General features: G+C 39.8%; 1 protein-coding gene across 1 annotated transcript in view; it reads left to right on the top strand.

Annotated features, from left to right (window-relative positions):
- LOC124163742 (leishmanolysin-like peptidase) overlaps positions 1-24,392 on the top strand; it is a 357,882-nt gene that overhangs the window by 44,901 nt on the left and 288,589 nt on the right. The window contains exon 2 of the mRNA XM_046540817.1: positions 344-444. Within this exon, the coding sequence (XP_046396773.1) occupies positions 344-444 (101 nt within the window). The remainder of the gene's footprint in view (positions 1-343; positions 445-24,392) is intronic.

The raw sequence follows: 24,392 nt of genomic DNA, 5'->3' as shown, positions 1-24,392 counted from the left end.
GTTACGTTTAAGTTGATTGCATGCCGTTGCCTTGTGAGACAGCGTTTGTGGTGAAACTACGCGGGGGTGTGCTTGACTCATTTCGGCATTATTCCGATCGGTTTTCATTCCGAACGGTTGATTCCGATTGGTTTGCTACGCGATTCGATTCCTTTGGGTTTGACAGTTTGAACTCGTTTGACGAATTAGCCCTAGTTGTGTGATGTGGGGGTGAAAATCTTTATACAACAGATTCCGATTGCGCTGCAACCAGTCGGAGTCGACCGTTCGGAATGGAAACCGATCCGTCGAGCGCACTCGTCGCACGTTGCCACGCCACTCACTGAATCTCTCTTCCTCGCAGGTGATCCGTGGCGTGGGGCTGGACCCGGAGCACGTGGTTCGTCGCCGGAGCATCGACCAGCCGCTGAGGATAGCCGTCCACTACGACCCGTCCGTCCTGCAGTGAGTGTCCATTGTCCCCGAGTGCCAGCGCGCTCGCAGGACGCCCACCCTTTGAAGGCGCTGACTTCAGCCTCTTTTCAATAATGCCCAATGAGCGATCCATATGCTATGATCAATATTTGCAATGTAGAGTGTGCTGATTTTTCTTAGTTGAATACTTAAAAACCTACTTGCAGTATAAGTTTTAGCACTGAGATTGCATTCCTTTTTTTCTAGAGTTTGTCAAACAATGCCGAAATCTTAAAATCTGTTTACCTGCGAAAATCAACCTTGAAAGGATTTCGGCATTGTTTGACAAGCTCTAGAAAAAAAGGAATGCAATCTCAGTGCTAAAACTTATACTGCAAGTAGGTTTTTAAGTATTCAACTAAGAAATATCATTTCATCTGTGAGTCTCGTTTCCTTCATAAACATTTATGGCGTTAAAAAGTTAGTATTGACAAATTTTTCCCGAGTTTTTACGGAAAGATTTGACTGACTATCCTTTACGATAGAAAATTTAAAAAAAATTGTTTCCAAAAGTTCTTTTCATTATGAACACACTGGTTTGTTTAATTATTTTGATATCTTTTAAATTAGCTTAAAAAAACTTTATGCAAACCACGTTTTTCATCAAAATTTGCCCAGCCACCCTTTTGAAAATGGCTGCCAAAAAAAAAAGTATGGCTTGTGAATTTTTTCAAATGGTGTTTTGTGATTGTCTACTTGTAGGGAACCAATGATAAAAAATTAGGATAATTAAAAATGTTGAGCAACATGCGTGGGTGATTTGAAATGGCTTGGCCCATATACCACCCCGATCTCCGGGATCACTCCATTATAACTATTATCTTCAGTCAACAGCGCTGACCTCTTTCGTCCGTGAAATTCGGATCGCTTTGCCAGCACGCGACGCAAGTGGCGACTCTTGTAAGCTCATTATATACGCGGCGGTTGACCACGAACTGAGGGGCCGACGACGCTATTGTAAGAGTAGGTATTCGCGGTTCGCGTCGACGCAGCCGTGTCTGTCTCTATCTGTCGGAATGAAACGCTGTCGTGGACACGCCCTTACTCACGCGAGGTGACCTCGGGCGCAATTGCGTGCCCTCGGTAACGCGTGCGCCGCAACGTGAGTGGCCTGCTTGAGTGTGCAAGTGTAGGTTGAAAATGTCGTTCGTTGGTTCGTTAGTATTCTAGGGTAAATGAGTTCTTTGGGAGCGTATGCAGTCGTGAATCTTAACGGGCTTACACTGCAAGAAGGGTACTCTGATCATAATCTAATTAAGTTTCATCTTTTAAATTTGTAACAAAATTTCAAATTGCCTTCAAGTCACCGGAAACTCTCTCATACAAAAGTATAGTATTATTCCGCTGCGCTATTGGAAGGGGAATGGATTTGTTAGAAAATAGAGCATTTGCTAAATCGAATAAAATGCATTGCTCCCTTAAAATGTGAATTAGTTGTGTGGCCATGAATAGATCAGTGTCTTCGGGTTCATTAGCGACAATGAGACGTTCGCCCTTCATCAGAATGTCTGCCTAGGTCTTCATGTTCTCCAATGTTCACTCACATTCAGTTCTCTCCTTTCAATCCTTGATATCTCGTCACGCTCTTAATAATTCAAGGATCTCTCAGCCTTAAACGAATACGTACTCGTGTATGTTTCTGTGAGAGCGGGGCATCTCAACTTCATCTCATCCTTGTAGCGCCTTGCGTTGCGGAAGTCCTATATCCGTTGCTGCCTATCGGCTTTCGATCGTCAGAGGCATCGTGATGGGGCCGATTTTGTTCCCGTTTTCACGTTCAACGATGATGGCACTATTCTTGAAAGTTACTGCATAATCAAAGCTATCAATCATTTTTTAATTTATTGCTATGACCTCCCCGCAGTGGCGAAGGTAATCAAAGAGAAAATGCCGTAAACGTGGGTTTCTTTGGCCCTGGGGTCATTCTTAGGCCCAAACTGAGAACAGCCTACTCTGTTTACCTTAAGGAAACAGGTTTTTTTCCCTGAATCCAGCAGTTTCCACTAGGCTGCAGCACTAATCACTTAGTGATGTATTCCAAGCACATCGATTGTTCATCACTTGGATCAGTGCTAGTTGTTTTATTTTCTTCCTGCAATCACGTGTTTTTCTGTGCTCAAACTTTTCTTCGTGAAAACAGCTCTCCATCTGCTACAAGTCTTGTATTTATGATCACAATTTAATTGTTAAGTCATTAGTATCGTTGATATTTTAATTACTAATAAGGTTTTTATGTAATAAAATTCATCACAGTAACAGGTCTTCCGACCTCAAAAATAAGGCCTACTTTGGCCCAGCTATTTTTTTTGGAGCGAAGTAGGTTTGCAAATTTGGAAACCTTGTTTTCCCCCATTATAAATCCTTTTTATGCATGTCTTTTTCTCATTTCTGAGTCAAAGTAGGTCGTAGACCTACATTTTTGCTATTATTTATTATATCTGTCCTGTTTTCGGCTGAAGTATCATAGGAGGCAGGCGAAACAACCGAATAATAGTATTGAAACTTATTCTAAGAATATAATTTAAAATGCCATTGTATAGATATGTCGGCATATATTTATTTATTTAAATGAAGCAAAACTACCTATAAGGAACGTGCTGTGCTCTTAGGATCACAGGTTAAGTTACGCACTTGTATTATATATTTTTAGATAAGGATTTAAAAATAAAGATAAGTTACGTCGATCGTTTAGAAAACAAATGGTTAAAAAAATAAAAAAATAAAACAACACTCGTGTTTTAATATATTTTTATTTCTTTAAAACAATTGTTTATCTTAAACTGCCTTTATAATGTGTGTTTATGTAAATAAATTGATTTCCCCTTGAATCCTAGTCTTTCTTTGGCCCTGGCTATTCTTACAATGCTATTAAGTGGGTTAAATCACTTTGAGCCAAAGTAACCCAAACTCAAGGGTAATGTTGGCCCAAGTAGAACTATTTTGTTAATGAGCAAAATTTAAAAAAGGAATTTAAAACTATTCAGATACTGTACCAAAGACAGTCTACATGGGTTACAATGTTCTAAAGGTCTGAAAAAGTGAAATAGAAAAAAATGAGAAGAATCTTTGAAGAAATGCTTGCAAGTGGGCCGAAGTAGCCCGCATCCTATCCGGGTAGGTACCTACCCTAAATGATATCAGTCGTCAATCCTAACCTTGGTTTGATGCTGCTCTCCACTCCCAACAAGTAGTAATCCTTTGACAAATGCTAAACGTATTTCGTCGGCTGCTCCCTTACATGTGCACCTCATCAGTGATCTACCTACGCCTGGAACATTATAATGGCTGTATTAGCGTAATGTAGCATTTTATATTTACACGTTTGTGAAAAATCGATTTTTGACCCTCAAATGCCCCTCCCCCCCTCAAGTAGAGGCGGTTGGCGACACGGATATATCTACAACATGTAGTGGTTCGACAGCTTTTCCTTGGGCTTCACACGATGTTTGAGGAAGACGACTTTTTGGCGTTCCTATTTCGTCTCGTTCACCCCAAACATTGGTGTGAGTGGTCGGAAGTGGGTTTGACAGTGTATGCGTGGTGTATGTGTGGAGGGGGGCAAGACGACATTCCCCTCGGCACGCCCTTCAATAGCAGCTGTGTGTGTTGGCTTGGCAGTGTGGCTGCCGACATGTCTGTTAATGCACAAACTGCTCGCTTCATTCCGATGCGAACTTGATTTTTATTGCCGAAAGGTTGGTCTTTTCAGCAGACGACCCATATTGGGCGGAAAGAGGCGTTTAAGTGAATTCGCTTTTAATAATTTACGCGATGGAAGAGCGATCAGCATGTGTTGTTATCGAGCGCTTATTACTCAAGTACCCCTCATATGCGCAAGAGCCATTGAGATAGACCACCCACTGACGTAAGATTCCTCTCGCTTCGCTGCCGTTGTCCAGAGAGAATGAAGAGCTGAAAAGAAAACAGTTGTTGTTGTTACCGTCCCTTTCGCGTCGAACCTGAGCGGTAATTACTTACTGTGAGATGTGTGTCATTTGGGTTGGTCGGTGACTCCCCAGCCGGAGTCAGGTTCACAGCCGACCGAACAGCGTTTAATATCGACCTTGTTCAATAGTATTTATCGCCACGTATCGATGCCAGCCACCGATCGGGTTGCTTCGTTCGCCCTTATTCCATTCTTTCCAATGACGGGCCATCGTGTTGCAGGTCCTTCCCCGTGAACTGACGAAGTTGGCGCCGCGCCTCCATCCACTTTGACAGACTTATTCTCCTCCACCCACCCCCTCACCAAAAACGTGGTTACCTGTGACAGATATGTGGACGACATATTGTGTCTGGTCAGAGACTGACAGGCTCACTTAAATTAATTAAATCCTAATATTTAATCATCATTGTAAAAGGAAGGAAACAGTTCCCTGATTTTTTTTAGATCTTTGCATGTTAAGGTTCCAAGATCACTTACAATTTTCTATTTTTTTTTAGGAAAGACTCACACACCGACCAAGTCATCCATTCTACCTTCAGACATAGTTTTTCACAAAAGCTGTCAGCATTTACCAATTTATTTCACCAATACCGATCCAAATTTTTAAGGAACTAAATACTATTAATTATATATTATGTTATAATTAATAATAGCTACCCTGAAAAATTGATGGACAAACTCTACCAGAATAAATTGTCGAAAATAGCGAGATGCGGATTCTATGGGTCTCAGCCGAGTGAAATAGTGAGTACTCAATGGAGAAGGTTTCTCTTTTTAGGACCATTATTAGGACTTGAGAAAGATCCGTGAACGGTTGGCTAGAAAAATAGCACGAGTGGCCACAAATTAGGATTTATTCCTAAGACACCTCCTAATGTCATAACTGATAATTACAAAAATTACACCAATTAAACCGGAGGAAACATACACCTTGCCGAAAAATGTAATGGATCTGTTTTTGAAAAAGGAAAACAATGCTTTAGCTCAGACGGTGAAAGTGATAAAAACTCGTCAGATAGTGAATGAAAAACAGTAATTGCTGACAGTTCTAATTGCAGTATGTTAGTTGGGAAAAGTGTAAATTGTGTTGCTTTTGTTTATGCTATGTTTGTATGGTAAAATATTTCTGAAAAATAACCATTTTGTCAGCAGGGCAGTTTATTAAGAATAATGACGTTGATATATAGGTAAGAGATTTAAATCAATACTTTAAATTGAGCATAAGGCATAGATTAAAATGAACTGTATTTCTTAGAAAGAATACATTATTTGATGTGAGTAATATGCCTTCCGAAACTTTTAAAGCTAGCAGGAGTTCAAACCAAAAACAAGTTCGAAGGGCTCGGCACTACAACAATACTATAAAACGACCGTTATCATAAGGCCTTTAAATATGTATGGCAGGTTAGGAAGTGGAGGCCATGGATCATCGAGGGCTCTTGCCTAGAAATAGAGCTTGTTAGTTAGTAAAAGAGTCCGATTCCCCACTTTAAGCACGCGATTTAAATCCATTCTCCATGGAATGCACTCAAAGAAAGAAACCTTTCAGTGCACCTCTTGCAGTGCCCAGCGATTGCATAATGAGAGTCATTCGTAGCAATATTTATAAATTTTACTTTCTGGTGATTATTTTCTGTCACTAATATATCTGTTATCCACACATAAAAGTGAATGAGACCATATTGCATCCACCCGCTTGCCGCGTCGCCGTACTCTCCGCCGCCGCCGGCCAGAACCGGAGTCGTCCGTGCGTTCGAAAAAACGATTTAAAATTCGGGGTTGCAAATTGGTGCAAGGTTTGACTTTAGGTTTGACTTTGACACAATATAGAAGCTTCAAAGAACGACATGATATAAGTTACTTAGTGTAAGCCGGTGATAATGTCTACTTTTTTTCTACGTTTATGTAAAAAAATGGGTTGAAAACAGGCTCCACCATTTTGTTATGTATCTATGGTTATTGTTGAAACAAAATCTTTAAAAACCCTTCAAATGAAAGAATAAGAAGTGTCAATTAAGATGGTATAACATTTATGTCGATAAAACTATTTATAAAACCACTGCACGAGGATAAAGTCGGCAATTTTCAGAAAAAGTCGAGGGTGGTCGTTTTTCGCTAAATTTGCTAAACTTTGACCTCACATATATTGTTTAAGTGAAAACACAGGACCAAAATAATCTGGGTAGTTATGCACAATTTATTTGAGAATGTGTATGCGAAGTTTCAACTTCCTAGCTCAAAAAAATCGATTTTGAGGTTTTGGCCAGCTTTTTTCGATTCTAGCCCACTGTGCGGCGTCTCTCTCTTCGCCGATCATGTACTGGATGAGAACCATATGAGTGACTTTACGCCAGCCATCCTACATTTAGAGAAAAAGGGGCCAGCCTTAAACCAATTCGAAATTTTAAGAAGTGTCCAAAATAAGGAACGTATATTTTGAACGAAATTTTGTATCCTTTCCACTCCCTCCTTCTAGACCTTCCTTTCTTGGGCACTTAAATGAAAACAAACCCTTTTACGACGTTGCCTACCCTACTGCTACGGTGACTATGTTTTTACGGGCGCACTCGAATTCCCCCGATCCCTTCCACCCTACTCGAGACGATGTGAGTTAGGCAACGTGCTCTCTCACACCACTTCACGTCAAACTCCGCCTCTGGGAATTCCTCCTCATTGTTCTTTAGATTAAGAAATATTTTTTGTGTGTGATTGTGCATCTGTACCAGATGATGACGTGCCACGTTGAAACCCAATGATCGTACATTAAATATTATATGTAGAATTACAAAGTTTTCTTCACTTTTCATTATGCCAAGTGAATTCCATGACTTCACGCGTGTAACAACTAATTACACCATTAACTTGAATACGTTTTGCAGAGTTTAATAGTCATGCATTGTGTGAAAATAAAATATGTCGTAGTCCTTTGTTTTTCTGTATTTATTTCACATTTTGTAGCATGCAACAGATTACTAAATGAATCCAGTGATTTTTTTCTTTCCAGATTTTAATATAAATACGTTAGAAGTCCTATCAAATTATAGCTCGAAGTGTTAGTGGGTGGAATGGAGTGAAACTTAGCCCAGTGAAACATTTCTCGCCAAGACCATCTAGAATTCGATGGCTGTTGTTTAAATTTATGCGATTGCTTGTCTTGCAGTTCACCTTATTCGAAGTTGCCGTTTACGTCAATTATATATTGCTCGGTAATAGCAGTTTATTATTCTACCATGGAGAAGACATTATGCAAATTATATCTTGGTGAATTAAGGTTCCTAGTGAATTTCAAGGGAATGTACAGTCACTTTCAAAAGTCGGTCCCCACTGCCAGCGCGAGCAACTACGTTTTCCGCTGAGCTAGAACATCGGGTATTGCCTATGCCTTATTTTTCTTTGAAAGGGCCAGTTTGACTCACTGTCACCATCCGCGAAAGTCTTACCGAGGCATTCTTCTGTATTTCTAAATCCTTCGCGTCTTCCCCGACATATGCCAGAACATATGGCGAAGCATATTATGCTTATTAAGTTCTCAGTGACGTGAGTCTCACCCTGATCGTATTCTGAGATATATGGTCTCAGTAGTCTGGCTTGTACTAAAAAATACCGAGACGTATCAGAGTTGCAACGCAAGTATAAGGAAGAAACGAAAATTGGAATTATGTCTGAAAGAGTAAGATGCCTACAAATTAACCTTTACGATATGCCTTTCACACATTATTACCAAACACTATCAATAAATATTGCTCTATTTTTTTAAGTATTTTAGAGGCTCTAATACGTGCATTCATAATTCCTAAAAATTTTCTTGGGAATTATTTTACAGTTTTCTACGTGTCTCATCACAATAGAAGTCAAAAATGCTAGTGTGCGCTAAATTATTATGTTAACTTCGATATTATATTTTTGACAGTCGTTACTAACATTTCCCCAACAAACATATAAATAATGCTTAATATATTTCAGGTAAATGTTAACCCAAATCTTCCTTACATTAATTAACCCACATCTTCCCGTTCATCAAAAGCTCGAATGTCTTAATACTTATCATAAGTATATTTTCGATAGTTAAAAAACCATCGGAAGCATAAATTAAATGACTTGCTAGCCTATTTATTGCCATTTTAAGGCACATTTATCTTTTGCCTTTTCCCCTTTCATTTAGAGGTCAAACTAAGTCTTTCCCCGTTTGCGTTTCTTTTTTCTGCTAGAATCAGTCGTAATTGGCGCTTGGTGATATCATGCATTTTATTATCCTCCACATTATTATATACTAGCTGACCCGGCGAACTTCGTACCGCCTAACATTCTATGAACTTACAGTTTAGTTACACCATTTATAAATAAAGAACGGCTGTATCGTTTTTAATCGTGTTTAATTTATTATAATAAAATTAGGATACAAATTAAATAAAACTACGTAAATGAGTATCAAAATTGCTTGCCAGAAAGACGTTTTCTTTATTGAATCTACATAGGGTGGATCGGAGCACGTTTACGCAAATTTTTTTCAATGAATTTTCTTGCGTTGTAGCTTAAGAAATTTTGGGCATTGTGGTTTTATAAAGCAGTTAATGAAATAAAAATTATACGGATTCAGTTGTTGGCTATTTGTGTTATTAACCGTAAAAAAATGTTTTTAGGTCCAAGTCTGTTGCGTAAACTCGTAAACGGGGCAGGTTAACACAACGCCAGACCGACGCTTGACTGATGCTCAAAATTGTGTAAGAAAAGCCCCTATGGAGCAGCATTCGTATCAAATGACTTTGGGCGCGCCAGTTATAGCATCTCTGTTTGGAAAAAATGCACTGCGTAGACGTGCTGCATGCGGAAACGCACCACGGTGTGCCCTACCCATTCGGGTTTAATGTCTTGCGTCTAGCACCTTCTGATAAACAACAGTTTTTGTTTTGTTATATGGCGCAAGATAAAGCGGATGAAGCTAAATAAATATAGCGAAGCGAAGCAGTGACGCAGCGAGGGGGTCTTTTGGGGGTTAAAACCCCCCCAAAAGCTCAGAGAACTTTTTTACAAAAACTTTTGTTACTAATATTAGGGGGACGGGTGAGTAACAAACAAATGATATTTAACTATTCACACAGCCGCAAAACCCACTATTTTGAACCATTTATCTTAAATAATGTCTGGGGAAGGGCCCCCACACCTCTCGATTAGGTACCTTAGCGAGTTATCTATACCCTACAGACCCGTAGAATTAGCTGCGCCTAAAACCCCCCTATCCTTAATTCCTAGCTGCGCTCTTGAAGTGAAGGAAGAAATACAGCGGATGGTTAACCGACTCGTTAACATACCACGTTTACTTGACCATGAGAAAATCATGGGTTTTCATTTGCACGTGAACACAAGCATCACAAAAACTGAAAGACTGACCATGCGATTTGTTAATCGTTATCACGAATGCAACGAATTGGAAATTGAATACGTTTAAGCTCAAAAGGGCATAAAGTTGGGATCATGGCATCTTCGGAATGAGAACCTCATCTTTGAGTTTCCCTCTGAGTAAAGTCGCGTGAATCACATTCATTATCAATATTCTTAATCACCAAACGCGTTCCGTTGGATAGTGATGGTTGGTTTAGGTTTCCAAAGATCATGAACACAGAGCCTACATTTAGCTGTAAATCGTGCCTTGGTAAGCCAGGTACGTCCAAGAACTTAAAATATTCAGATAGATAGTTGGTGATTTCGTCTTCGTTTGTTACACAGTTTAAAGATTTGAATTCATGCTGTGTACCAACTATTTGATCCTGATTTACCTAGTTTTAGTGATCCACATCTTCTTTAGGCCGTCAAAATTGTTCGCTCAATCAACCAATTTTGATTTTTGTGGTGATAAATCATATTCTGGAACACTTTGTTGATGAGCTAACCTTCCGATGAAACTAATTTGCAAACATTCCGACGAAGTGAAATCAAATTACTCGATTCCTCGACAGGAACACGGACATTACCGTTTGTCAACAATTACTTGGAGATTTGTTCACAAACACGGTAGTGAAGAGTCAACTCGAGCTGGGCTTACAATTAGCTCGAATTAAATTTTTTAATGCGATTCCAATATTTTGAATATATTTAGTAATTAAAATGTTATGTTTTTACGAAGTTCAGTTATTAAATTGGTAAAAACAAAACAAATAATTTTATTTGTAGTTTTGACCGACTTATCAATTGTTGTTAAGTTACTAACTCCTAAAAACATATCACTAAGAAAGAGATGAATTTTTTTGTGAAAATCCTTTTTTAATGTCCTATATGTTATCCGGGGATAAGTCGAATCCAAAGAACCTAATATCATTAAAATCGGTGCAGCCGTTCTCGAGTTATAAGTGTTCTAACTAACACGATTTTCTACTTTCTTTTATACATACAGATAAGTGGTTTCACATCAATAATAGAACTTATTTTCACGTAATGAATACCTTGTGGTCTTACAGATGAAAAAATACTGATCGTATTCCTAGTAGCACAAAACAACGCATTCATAATTTTCATCCGATAATAATATACCGTGTTGGGCACCTGATGATTATTTCTGCCTAATAAATGCAAACTATATTTATTTGCTACCAAATATACTGCTTGGGATGTAGATTACAATTGCGGTGCGGAAACTTACAATTAGGCGACTACGAAAGAGGGACAAGAAAAGAATGAAGGCATCCGAGATGTAGACGAGAACGGAAAAAGTGAGACGGACGGAGAGGAAAAGAAATGAAGGAGTGCTATGGATAGTGGAGAGATTTGAGGTGAGGTGGGGGGAGAGGGTATGAGTGAAAGCAAGGATATGGATAGAATGAAATGGCCCAATAAGAATGCGCGTTACTGTTAATTTAAGTGGAAGTGGCCGGTTGATTTGTAAAATCTTCCATGTAATCAAACATCATCAGTATACCTTTAATAATAATCAAATGTAGGGGAACAGGGGGCACAGTGAAAAAAATATTTTTCCCGTAAAATATTATAATCTGACCAGTGTCGGTTTTAGTGAATTAAGTGTGAGTACACTGCCTGCAGTTGATTTAGTTTCAAACTGGCTGCCATTGTATACAATCACGTTGGATCAGAATGTTTGTTTTTCCTGGTGAAAAGTAAATTTTTGACTATTCGTAATAATAGGTATTGCGAAATTTTATTTGTGTTTACGGATTAATGCGTTATATTTTTAAAAACAATATTGTCTTGAGTATAGATGCAGGTAAGTGCCATTAGCGTTCATCTGTTAGTTTTTGTGTGAAAACGTGGTTTTCATTACTCCGCCATGTGGGGCACATTGAAAAATGAATCATTGGCGCACAGTAAAACGTTTTACTCTGCCCCGTAAGATTTTGAAATTTATAATTTTTGCAAAAATTTTATTATTTATTAATTTTAACACGTTAAAGTATATTCATGTCCTTGCTAAGACCTTCGTTGCTAAAAATTTTTTTTAAGACGTGAAAAATGGTCCGTAACTGCAAAAGAACTACGAACATTGCTTCATTCTCTGGAGAATCGATGAAAGAAGCTGTCAAAGCTTTTTTAGGAGGAGCACAAAAAAGGTAATTCATTTCTAAAGCCAGCAGCTGAACACATAGCATCCGCGCAGTATAGCCAAATAAATTGATTTTTCAGAAACCTGTTCAGTGTGGACAAACAAAAAGTCTAAGGAGCTATTAATCATTTGGAATTGACTTTTCTTCTATAAATATGGGATAAAACTATTAACATTTCCTCAAAGCTATTGAAGAGCTATATTTTTCGGTAGCTGTGGACATTCTTATTCTACTATTATGAAAAATTCAAGTTTTATATGTAAGTCCTAAGTAGCTAATATCATTTCAGCATTAAGAGTGTAGTTTTTAAAGTGATAATGCCCAAAAACTATTATTTTAGCGCATTTTTGTTAGAGCCTGATGAATAATTCATGTAAAAATGTGTGTATCACTCTACCCCATCACTTGTTTCAGTGTACCCCACACGTGGGGCACAATGAAACAAATTCACGGTTGATTTCAAATTATAATTACAAATACTAGAAAATATTTATCAGTCCTGAAATTTGTGTTGTACAAGGGGCAAATAGGCATCTAATTATTCCACGTACCAAAACGTCATTGGAATAAATAAAAATGGAATTACAAATAAATTTCGATTATTTGTTTCGCTCTGCCCCCTGTTCCCCTACTCCCCTTTTTATTTAAGAAGGGCAGGTAAACTATGTTTTTCCATGGCCACCATAAATGGTTGACGCACAATTCTTATGCCTCGCTGCTGTTGCTCGCACTATTTTTCTTAAAAAACACGGAACAATACTAATGTGCGAGTATTCCCCAGAAAGAAAAGGACAACGCTTCCAATGAGGAACTGTGGTCTGAAAGCCTAAAGCCATTCATTCAATTCCCATAAAAATTTCGCTACTTCTTTCAGTACAAAATTATATTTGTCTTAAAAACAATACAAGGCAATCCGATTGTTCATCTGAAAAATAGAATGCAAACATTATCTTCTCTCATGAAACAATTACCTTACCGGTAATTTTTACCGGGTAAGAAATTAAAGTATTCCTTTTTTATTCATAGGATGGGAATAAGTTGCGGTGTTCAAAATGTAGACACCACTTGTATTCTGCATTGACTTAAAGTTGGGGAGTAACTGCTATTTCACTAATAAAAATTGAAAAATGACTGATAATACTTAGCTACCGACACGGGTGAACGCGAGCATGGATGGGAACCGTGACTCAAACAACAATATTAACATTGGCGTATATATATACGAGCATTTAATTTTCTTTCACAAGATGATGCGGAGAAAAATTATTGGAGTATTATGCTCGAAGTGCTCCGAAAATTTTATTTGTGCCATATGTGCTGTATAAGGTTACCAAACGACTCGGATGTTCCTCTCTGCTCCTCGTTTTTTCGACTTTTTACTAGGAAGTTTTGAATGACGTATTCGGATTCTGCAGGATATGGCCTACAATACTTCGTACCTAATTGTTCTGTGTGATTATTATGTTAACCTATGTAACCCGTCAAACATGGGCGTGTTCAGCCCAAAACACCTGACGCATAGAAATAGTCGATTTGAGGGAAATTCAACTTAATAAATGACTATTTTAATTTCATCTGTCATTTTTAATACGTTAAGTTTGCGTATTTTTGCACAATATAATGGTAAGTTTTTTCATTTCAGATTTTTTTAAAACAAAATTTAATTATCTATAATGTTAGCTATTTTTGGGCCTACTTTAGTAAAATGTGTCCATATAGTTTTTTGCTCCTCCGTGCTCCTCGAAGATTCCCATGCAAAATCCTTGGAAAGAGTATATACAGCAAGATGGAGAAAATAAATGTTGCCTATACTTGCCTATCCGACATCTAGAGGGTTTTAAGTTGAGCGGTGCACCGCTCCGCTGAGGGCGGCTGGCCTGTGGCCAGCGGAAGACTGAATGGCATTATCGCTCAAATGTTCCTGTATCGGTGATCGAACTCGCATGGTGTGTACTAAACATAATTCTACATACTGTGAGATTTCATACTTTAAGTGTTTCACGGCTATCGTATGAACACTTCTCGTATGTACTCTCGTTCAAATATTCATGAAAACAATGAGGGCTGGTTTTCATGCTCTTAATGAGACAAATTATTAGTGATCAAAAGCGACTACATAAGTCACTATGCGAGATATTAAAGTAGCCACTTCTTTTCTCTGCAAAAATTGCCGCAAATACGTACCTTGCGGTGTACAAGAAAAATACAGAGAGAAAATAATATTCATCAGCAAAGACGAAGGAATATGTCGTGGAATATTTGGTAACAAGATTTCGACTGAATGAAATCAATCATGCCAAAAATATTCTGACGCGCTCTATGCTAGGAAATTTTGCCCGAAATACATGAGGAAGTGGAATCAAAGCTCGAGGACAGATGAGCATTTCAAAGAGACTTTCAAAAGCTGGTTGCAGAAGAAATTGAAATTCCCTCCATAAGTATATCAATATCTCCCTCTCTCATCTTGTGGGTGCAAATGGCTACCATGCACGCACAGTTGGCGAATGTATGCAATGTGTAAAAATGACCATTAATTAATCTCAATCATCATACTTTTAGCGGTGGAGTGTTAATTCAGGATTTCATTTCAGGCAAGAAATTACGTGTAAGTATAAAATTATTATAAATTAGTAAGAAATGTTTGACCTGTTTCCATAATTTTGAAAAATATACGAACAGATGCTGTAGGTGCATGAAATGTAATTATTAATGTGATTTGCAATTTCCATCACTGGTATGGATGAAAGACTTATCCTTCGACTTTCAGTGATATTTAAATCCCTATACTGCGGCTATGAGATAAATAATGAAGCCTTCTGCCATTATTGCATGGAAACAGCTGAGCTGTATACCGAGTTGGTATTACTTGCCGCCCATGGTACATAAAACACTGATACATGGAACAGAAATTGGCAAAGAATCCTTTCTTCCAATTGGAGATTTAACGGACGAAGCATTGAAGACCAGGAACATAGACCTGAGGAAATTCCGAGAGCACCGTGCGAGAAAATCCTCAAGAGTGTTAAATGATGAAGATATCTTTCGAAAACTTCTTTTAATATCGGAACTATACATTTCAATTATGTTAGAAGTTCCAAAAAAACAAGGTCATCCTATCAGGTAAGGTGTAAATCTGCTAGTTTTAAGTGAGTAGTTAGTAGGGTCACTTCAGCATTTTTGGGGGTGGGGGAGGATTAAGGGTCATTGACCTCCCCCTCCCCTTTTCCCGCCCCTCCCACTCCTTAGGGGGGATTAGGGGTGGGTTTTTCCCTCCCCCACCCTCCTTCTTCTAGGTCCCCCTCCTCCTCTGGGACACCTGTTCATTTTAGGGGGGTGGGGGTGTGGGTTTTTCCCGGTTTCTTAATGTTCCGCACCCTTTCCAATCCGCCCCTTATTTCTCGTCCCCCACCTCCTCTGGGACACCTGTTCATTTTAGGGGGTGGGGGTGTGGGTTTTTCCCGGTTTCTTAATGTTCCGCACCCTTTCCAATCCGCCCCTTATTTCTCGTCCCCCTCCTCCTCTGGGACACCTGTTCATTTTAGGGGGGTGGGGGTGCGGGTTTTTCCCGGTTTCTTAATGTTCCGCACCCTTTCCAAACCGCCCCTTATTTCTCGTCCCCACCTCCTCTGGGACACCTGTTCATTTTAGGGGATGGGGGTGTGGGATATTCCCGGTTTCCTTATGTTCCGCACCCTTTCCAATCCGCCCCCCTTATTTCTCGTCCCCCTCCTCCTCTGGGGCACTATGGCATTTTGGGGGTGATGGTGCGTGATTTTTCCTGTTTCTACATGTCCCGGACGGCTTGACTTTCCCCATCCGCCGAAAGTTTGGTCCACCCCTTCGACAGACGTCACAGGACATGTTTGAACGTGATTAGGTAGCCCTTTGAATAGTTACCCCTATGAGTCTGTGCCTGGGCAGTGTGCATGACCAAACCCGCAAATTTTCAAACTTCTCGATGATGAAACAAATTAATTGCATGAATTTCCTCGTAACTATTTAAACTATCGGTGGTGGAGAGTGCATTTCTCCGTACCAATACCATAAGTTATTATGATGCGTAGAAGTCACGAGAGGACTATTTCTATTATATTCGAAATACAAGTAAAAATATTGTTCTCACATGATAATTAAATAATTAATGAAAGACGATGCATGGCTGTGATAACAGATGGTTGAGGGATCCGCAAATAAAATCAATGTAACACATATTCCTAGCAAGTATAAGTTTATTTTTATTTCAGTAGTAACACATGTAAATATACCAAGAGCACATTACAATTGGAATATAAGAATACAAATTCACCATGTTATGAAATTTTTGCGTAAAATATTCACAATTATTTATACACTTTTCAAAGTTAACTGTTTTTCAATGCATTCGATTCACTACGAATCATTTCTTCCTGCAGAAAATGTTCCCCGTCATGAGTACTCAAGACGGAACGTATTTCTTCAGAAAGAGCATTAATGTTTAGCGATGGCGGTGCGCCACCGAACTCCTCCGGATTCACTTTTGCTGTGTTCACAATATCACGGGGTAAATTGTAATGAATATCACTGTCTTCCATCACCTCACTGTGTGCATCGAATATAGAAACTAAATACATTTTTAAAACCTGTAGAGCATATGGAGACCATTCTTTTCGCTCCTCCCATCGTAACTTAACACACTTCGCTATGTTTAAAAGACCATACCAGGATGATTTGGCTAGGTAAACGCCTTCTTTATCATCACGCTCACCGGCTTCCTCAAGAACTATGGACTTAGTGCCGAATACCGATTTAAATTTTATGATACACTTCCCAACAGAAATAGAATGGGGTACTACATCTTTGTAGAAGTAGGATGCGATCACACTTTCACATTTTAATAACTCACACCAGTCACAGTAATCCAGCTTAACGTCCGGACCACCAACTTTTCCAATCGTAATAAATGGGAAGCATGCGTTCTTTAAGTCTACACCCACTGTCACTCTCTTCGTGTCACTATAATTCAGCTTGTATGAGCATTCCAAAAGTCCAAGATGCTAAGACCGTTGAGTTTGTGTTGATGCGGTTTCGGAAGAGTTCACCTCCTCCACTGTGGGTAGATTCACCGACGGTTGATATGACGGTCGGCGGTACTTCCCACTGCTCGGCGGGTGCGGAGAGTACGGGCGGGGCTGACGCTTGTCAGCTCTGCTGAGCCCGCTCTTGATGATTCACCTGGGCGTACGGAATGAATCTCCATCTGATGCCATTGCTGCTGAACGGGAACGGTGTTGGGTGCCGGTGCAGCTGGCTAATATACCCTGTGAAGGGGTGATGGAGGGGGGTCGTGGAGTCTGGAGGGGAAAACAAGATGGTGGCTCGGCTAAATAGTTATGTGAAATTCTTATAATGACTTTATTTTTGCGCGTCCTATCTGTGCTCTCAACAAATTATTGCTAACAAAACATGTTCGACAGTTCTTGCCAAATATTTTATTGTAGAGTTTAATGATAACAACATCATTTTTTCTGGTATTTTGTGCACTAAAGCTACTCATAAACTGTTTCATTGTAGAACCATTGCAACGATAAGCTAGAAACACTGATGAATAATTACCACAAGTTGCGGATGCCCACCCCTGAATTTTCTTTTTATTGTACCGCCATGATGTAAATTCTCTATCTAAAAAAGCTTTGTGCTCTTTAATGAAGGGGGGAATGCCGTAGCTATCAAAAAATTCGCCATTTCCATTTGCATCGATGAATATCCCTACCCAATGCGTACCATGTCTCCTCGCAGGATCTGTATTGACAATGAGGGCGGTGGGATGATAACAATTGGTAGGTAAATCATCGGCAGCGAATACCCCTTTGAAAAATATACGCGTTTTCTTATGGCTTTTTAGTGCTCTTTCTAACTGTAGAAGAAAAAGCCTGCCTGAGCAAGTCGCACGGTGTTCACTGAAAATTGACGTTTTGCCCCCATGTAAGACTGCAAATGAAAGATTGATGATGTGAGTTTATCTTTGCCATGAGACAGATACCATTTCATTAAATTACTGCAATTTTTGTGGGCACATTCAATGTTAGATTTACGATGAGACGAAATATTGGAAGGTTCGCTCTGCGTCTCGTGCAAAAGTCGTGTAGAGGGGGGCACTCTAAAATTTCCATATTCAACACTACTCTATACTTCAAAATGGTCTGGAGAAAATCACACTTTTCTCTCCCTTTACAAAAAATAAAGTTCCAAGGAGACAGATTTTTGTGGAGAATGTACTTGAGATCCGAATATTCAGTTTCTCCACTATCCCATCCTAATCCGTGGAAGTAAGTGCGGAGCCACCGATCTTGATGTAACTCCTTATCACTCCTCTCGCTACCTGGATAGGGTGGTTTAAAAAACCAGGTTAACACTTCGGAGGATCCGGTCGTGACGATGGATAGTTCTTTCACCACGTACACTCCTCGAGTTCTGAAACACTGTATATCCACCACTGCAGCCATATCCACAGCACGAGGACACAGACGCAATTAGAAAGAGGAGAATACTTCTCGGGGAGGTGACGATGTGAACTTAAGTATGGAGGAGTGCGGCTCTTCTTATAAATGTTCCATCCCAACCCCCACTCCCCCTGTACGTCATTCTGATCTTCACCTTTCTACTGATCTTAAAAATGCAACCGGTGTCTTAGCTACTATAATCGACCCCCACATTGCGATGTCTGTCTATCTCGAGAATGTTATTGAATTCAGCGTACACGAGGCAATTTACGGTTTCCAATAATGCATTTTTAAATCTTACCTCCAACCGAAGGCTACCATGCCTTTGTAGGCTCCAATGGCCAGCATTTGCCTCTAAATCTGGTGTTAAATCAAAGGCCGTGAGGAAAAATCCATCTTTATAATGTCCTCTCGGTATACCATTTCCATCGTCTTGAAAATGTATACCAGTGCCTGAAAATAGGGTATGATAAGCCTGTAGAAAGAGCTCCGATCCTGAAAAATCTGTTTGTAAAGGCTTGACCTGGTGTCCATCCATGTACAAGGCTAAAAATGTCAAGTCAAAATTTTGAAAATTATATGGGTTCTTCTTTATGTCTCCGTTAAACGCAGCGTTAGATATGAATCCCACAATCACACGTCTAGGTAATTGACCGAGAAATATATTATCCATTGTCTTGCTCTGTACATCTCGCGAGATGGTGATGGTTTTAATATCCACACGAGTGATAGGATACTTAGCAGTTGCCTTCTCAAGCGCCCGACTATGAGCAATTAGGACTGTAGGACTTATTTTCACTTTTCTAACAAGAAGTGCAGCGTCCGTTATCTTCACTGTAATGTTTTCATAATCTCGCGAGGCCATCAGATTGAAACCAGGCTTGCTTCTCACGAGTTTGAGACGTAGTTCTACACCGTTTAGAAGAAAATTTTCTCGGTTGAATAGATCGCAATGAAGGTGTCCCATTAGTTCAACTAAACGTCCGTCGTCGGTAAATGTACGCCTCTTTATAGCTCCAGAATTCTCCTTGCAATCGTCCATCTTCCCCGGTGTATCATCGTACCACAGAGCTGTGGTGAGATGGGAAGATTTCGCTGCAGGGCCATAATTTAAAAGAGTTTCTATATAAGCTCTGTATGGGTACGTATGACAGGGGGGAGTTACCAGTTTCTGATTTAGAAATATGTCAACTTGTGAAAATAACGAGTGCATCCACAAGTTTACGGGGCCTATTACGGAATCGTCGCCAGCGACCTGAGCCCGACGTTCGATACGGACGGTTATGCTGAGTAAAGTGTGTGACAGATCAACGTACTCATCTCCATGACCTGGGATTACAAATTCCAACGGGGCATCATCGGCCAATGTGGAAATAGGTTTGTAATTTATCCATTGCCCATTTTCGATGCTTGTCTGAGTCGGAGGGATCGCAAATAAATCCAGCTCCGTCTTGGTACACTCGCAGGATTGATGATGTAGAAAAGACATCTCAGGAAAAAATGTCTTTCACGATAGCTTTCCTCTTGATTTTTCTTTTACGAGTTACTGTCGTTCCTACCTTCTTAGAAGCGTCGGTCTTTCTTCTACGTGTGACACTCTTCAACTGAGGCTTTTTCCCGGGTGTCTTTGAAGGATATCCACCCCCGGTCATCTTTCGAATTTTAGTTTCCGCCTTCTTCACAAGATTACCACCAGCCTCTATTACGCGTTTTCGAATCAGCTTTTTTAACGGTTGTGTGTTGTCCGATGCCAAATCGTCGAGCACATTCATGCCCGTTCGACCAGCTTCATGCCCTAAGGCACGCGCGCCACTTTTTAGGAGAGGAAGAACAGAGCGGAAAAGGCCACCGAGAAATCTACCTATCCCGTGGCCTTTTTGAAAGTTTGCTCCTCGATACACTGTCCCAACTCCATTTCCCACCTGGTTGAGATAGTAACGCGTGTGTGGATCTGAATTGTTGCGCGCTTTCACCAGGATTGGTGCGTCTACGGAAGTGTAGTACACCAACCGAAGTCCCATAAAGAAATGGTATTGGATGTCCTGAGTGCGTTCTTAAATCTATTTCAATTGTATCGAATTCCCTTTTCATAACTGGTACATAAAATGGCTAGCTGAAGGCATGACTGATGTCTATACCAAATTTCTTTTCACCGGCCATGGTACTTACAATCCGCAAGAGGGGGGCTACGGTATCTCCGACGACCTGCGGATCTATGACGTCACAGTAAACAAAAATTTGTGAAGGGAATCCAATACTGAGATCAGGGTTTCCTCTTTGCGTTCCTTTGTTGAACAATATCTCCTCCTGGTTCGAACCCTAATTGTAAAGCCAGAATTTCTGAAGTCGTAACAACGACCGTATCATTGGCTTCAATAGCTAAAGCATCGTTATCGCTGAATGTGAATTTTACAGCGCTCGGATAAGGTATTTTTGCCAAATCCTCATTGAAAGTTTCAACGAGATCGCTCGCGCAAGAGTAATGATTTTTGGGTATTTTTCTGTAATAAGCATACGTGCCTCCTGCATGGTAAACTGTGAATTCGCGCTGCTTACCGTACACGTTGCATATTATCATGGGGTAGTGAATCTCGGCAAGGGCAACCTCCCATTGCCCGCTAAGTGAAATATTTTTTGGCAGAAGTGTTGTAAATCTCGTTGTTGTGTTGTTTCCATGGCTTGACATGGAGCTGTTACTAGCCAAGGTTAAATAAAATCCTTCGTCCATCTCCATCACAGCTTCGTCACAGATGCTGCTGGTATCCAAGAGTTAAATTTGGAAGGATATCCTTTCCACTTCACTAATACCTCTTTTCTGACACCTTTCCCCCTTGAATCAAGTATTTTATCAATTTTAAATTTACGCGATTTAGCTAGAATAATTTTCTGTAGCTCTGGTTCATAAAACGTTCCTTCAATCATTTCATTCTGTAGATCTTTCAACGCGTACACTGTTGGTTTTCGACGTATGACTTTTGCGATTACAAATAATTCTTCGCTCCAGTTTGATTTATAGCCTTTTCTAAAATGAACTTTCTCTCTGCTTATTCGAACATAATCACCGACACTTAAGAAAGGACCTTTATTACTTATTGCTCCATGATTTTGCATATTTTTCCAGACTCGTAGAATATTACCCGCGTTGACTTCTCCAGGGGCCATTTTTATAGAACGATGAAACGAGGTATTATAAGACTCTACAAGTTTCTGAATAACACCCAAGTACCTGTTTGTTGAGTGTTGTGTAAAGTAACGCCACATTTTCGTTTTAAGCGTCCTGTTAAATCGTTCAACAACTGACGCTTTTGTGTCAGGGTTATTTGAATGGTAAAAAACAATGTCTTTCTTCTTCAGGAAATCTTGGAAAGTTCCATTCAAGAACTCTTTGCCTTTGTCAGTCATAAGTTTTACTGGCTGGCGTTTTGACTTTTTTAATAATTTTGAGAAAGCCTCGGTTACCACAGATCCTGTTTTAGACCGTAGCGGAATTGCCCATGCGTATTTACTGAATACATCTATAACGGTGAGAATATAGTTAAACCCATCATTTTGTTTCCTAATATGCCTCACATCGTTTAAATCAGCCTGCCGTAGATCGTCAATATTATCCACGATATACCGATTTCTGGAGAAATTACGACGCAAAGGTTTGTGAAGTGTGTAAGCGTCCTGAGTCTGTAGCCAGTTTCTAACGTATTTTTTTCGATACAGATGGGGGGGCTGCTTTCTTCAGGCTATCTACTTCGGAATATGAAGCGGGATGAGAAGGATTGTAATAAATTTTGGATAAGACATTCTCCATTATCCTCACTTTCTAAACCTGTAAGGCGTCCAGCGATTTATCACCCTCCCTTTAATTGCTCCGGGAACCCTTGTCAACACTGCCGACCTTCGTTTACGGTACCCAAAGGAAGGATTGATTTCTTCAGAAGCTGTACTCCCTGCCGAATCATATCGACGAATGAGTTCTAGTCGGTTGAGGTTACCAATAAATTCGTTTGGCACGTTAATTTCAGAAAGTAAGGCCATGAAAGATTCAATTTCTTTTGGGTTAAAATTTTTTCGTGATCTCATGATATCACCAACGAGATCTGTTATATTGGACCCATGAATCATGCCACCCTTAATGACCACAGTGCCGTCCGAGTTCCAGTTTACCTTTCCGGACGATACCAGACGAGCGATAAGTAGTTCTGCTTTCTTACGGTATTTTTGTGGTAAAGAAGCTATGATCTCTGACTGTAGAGGGATTTCTCGCTCGATACCTTCATTTTCACTATTACCCTCATCATTTTGTTTGCTTTTCATAGTTGATTCAATAGGAATCGCCAAAGGTCTCCTTTCCTCCCCCGAAAAATGAAAAAACTTGTGTCAGCATTGTTTATACAGTGTCCACTTTTCGTTATCCGATTTCGTTGGGGTGCGTAAGATTTTTTCCATTTCGCGATCCAAATCTGTGAGGATCTGGGAGGAATTGGTCATTGGGAGGATAGAACTCGTCATTCGGTGGACGGTTTCCTGTGGAATGAGTACCATTTTCTTTGCGTGCTCCATTACTATAAAAATCTTGATAGAACGCCACTAATTAGAGGTAAAATTAAAGGTAATATGAATCCCCCGGATTGTAGGATAAGTTTTTTCTTTTTCTTCCTACAGCCTTTCCTTTCAGTGAGTTTCCGTAACGTAACTTTATGACGTGTCCAATTTTCTCTGAGCAGGTGACAGATGGAGAGAGCCTTTCAAAGTATTATAAACAATTTCACAGATTACACGTACAAGGCCTGGATCTGCCGCTTTGAGAATTGCAACACGAGTAGTAGGTTTACAATTCGCGAGATACCGTAGAATATCAGCGTGTTTAGCTACCAGCCGCGTCATGTTGATTGACGAAATTGTATGTTGCCATGGTATTTTATAAGGAAACAGCGGCCACAAACTACCTTCTTGGTTGATAGAAACATTGGGCCGTGTCATCTGGAAATATTTCCGTTCGATAGCGATAGAGGTCGGGAGTGGTTTGTTTTAGGTCGATGAACAAATAGCCATGCGGTTTTCCCGTTGCATCCTCATAAGCATCCTGTAAGAATTTGGGATTTTTAGGGTTTAATTGTCGCGCTAAACTCATAACCTGGCTCCTGTCTCGAGGAGTTTTGAAATATACCAAGTAGTGGGTATTTAATGATATGTCACGGGCCCCTTTTCCTTGATGAAACAAGTTCTGTGTGAGATGGATAACGCTAATATTCCGGTGATGGCTTGCCCTTGAAAATAAGTCCACAACAACGCTTCCGCTGCTTTCTATCATAAGATCGTCCAAAATTAAAAGTGTTGCCGATGATTTAAACGGAATAGTTTTCAAGTCTGGTAGACCTTCATGAAAAGTTACGCCTAGGGGTGTTAACGTGTCATAAAACTGCTGCCATTCAGTATAACACCATATTATTTCCTTAAAGTTTACGTCGAACATTTCTCTTTGGAATTTTATAAGGCGACTGGTAAAAACTGTCTTACCACAACCACTTGGCCCTGCAACGAGAGCACCGAACGGATGTTTTAGACGAAAATCCATGGTTCAACTAAAAGCTCAAGTATTGTGCTCATCATATATAAGAGACATAGGGCTGTATAAATAATTTCGAGAACCACTTACCTTTCGTAGGAAAACGTTTGCTTTTCAAATCATCAGCCATATTCATCGCCGCGATGTGGACCGGCAAAGAGGGGTAATACCAGGTACAAATATTAATGAATAAATAAAAGGTAAATGAAATAAAGAAAGGAATTTATTGATCTAAAAAAATGTCTAAGTGTCAAGGAAAAATGCAAATTTCGTCAGGAATTCATAGAGAGAATTAATTCATATCGGTTACTTTATAACCGTAAGGTAGGGTATCGTAATTTTCAATTCTCCTTCTTTTATTGTACACAACTTGAAATGTTTTGTGCTCCGCCCTTGTTACCACA

Source organism: Ischnura elegans, chromosome 8 (genome assembly GCF_921293095.1).
Source record: "Ischnura elegans chromosome 8, ioIscEleg1.1, whole genome shotgun sequence".
Classification (NCBI taxonomy): Eukaryota; Metazoa; Arthropoda; class Insecta; order Odonata; family Coenagrionidae; genus Ischnura; species Ischnura elegans.
This window is presented reverse-complemented; position numbering and strand designations above follow the sequence as displayed.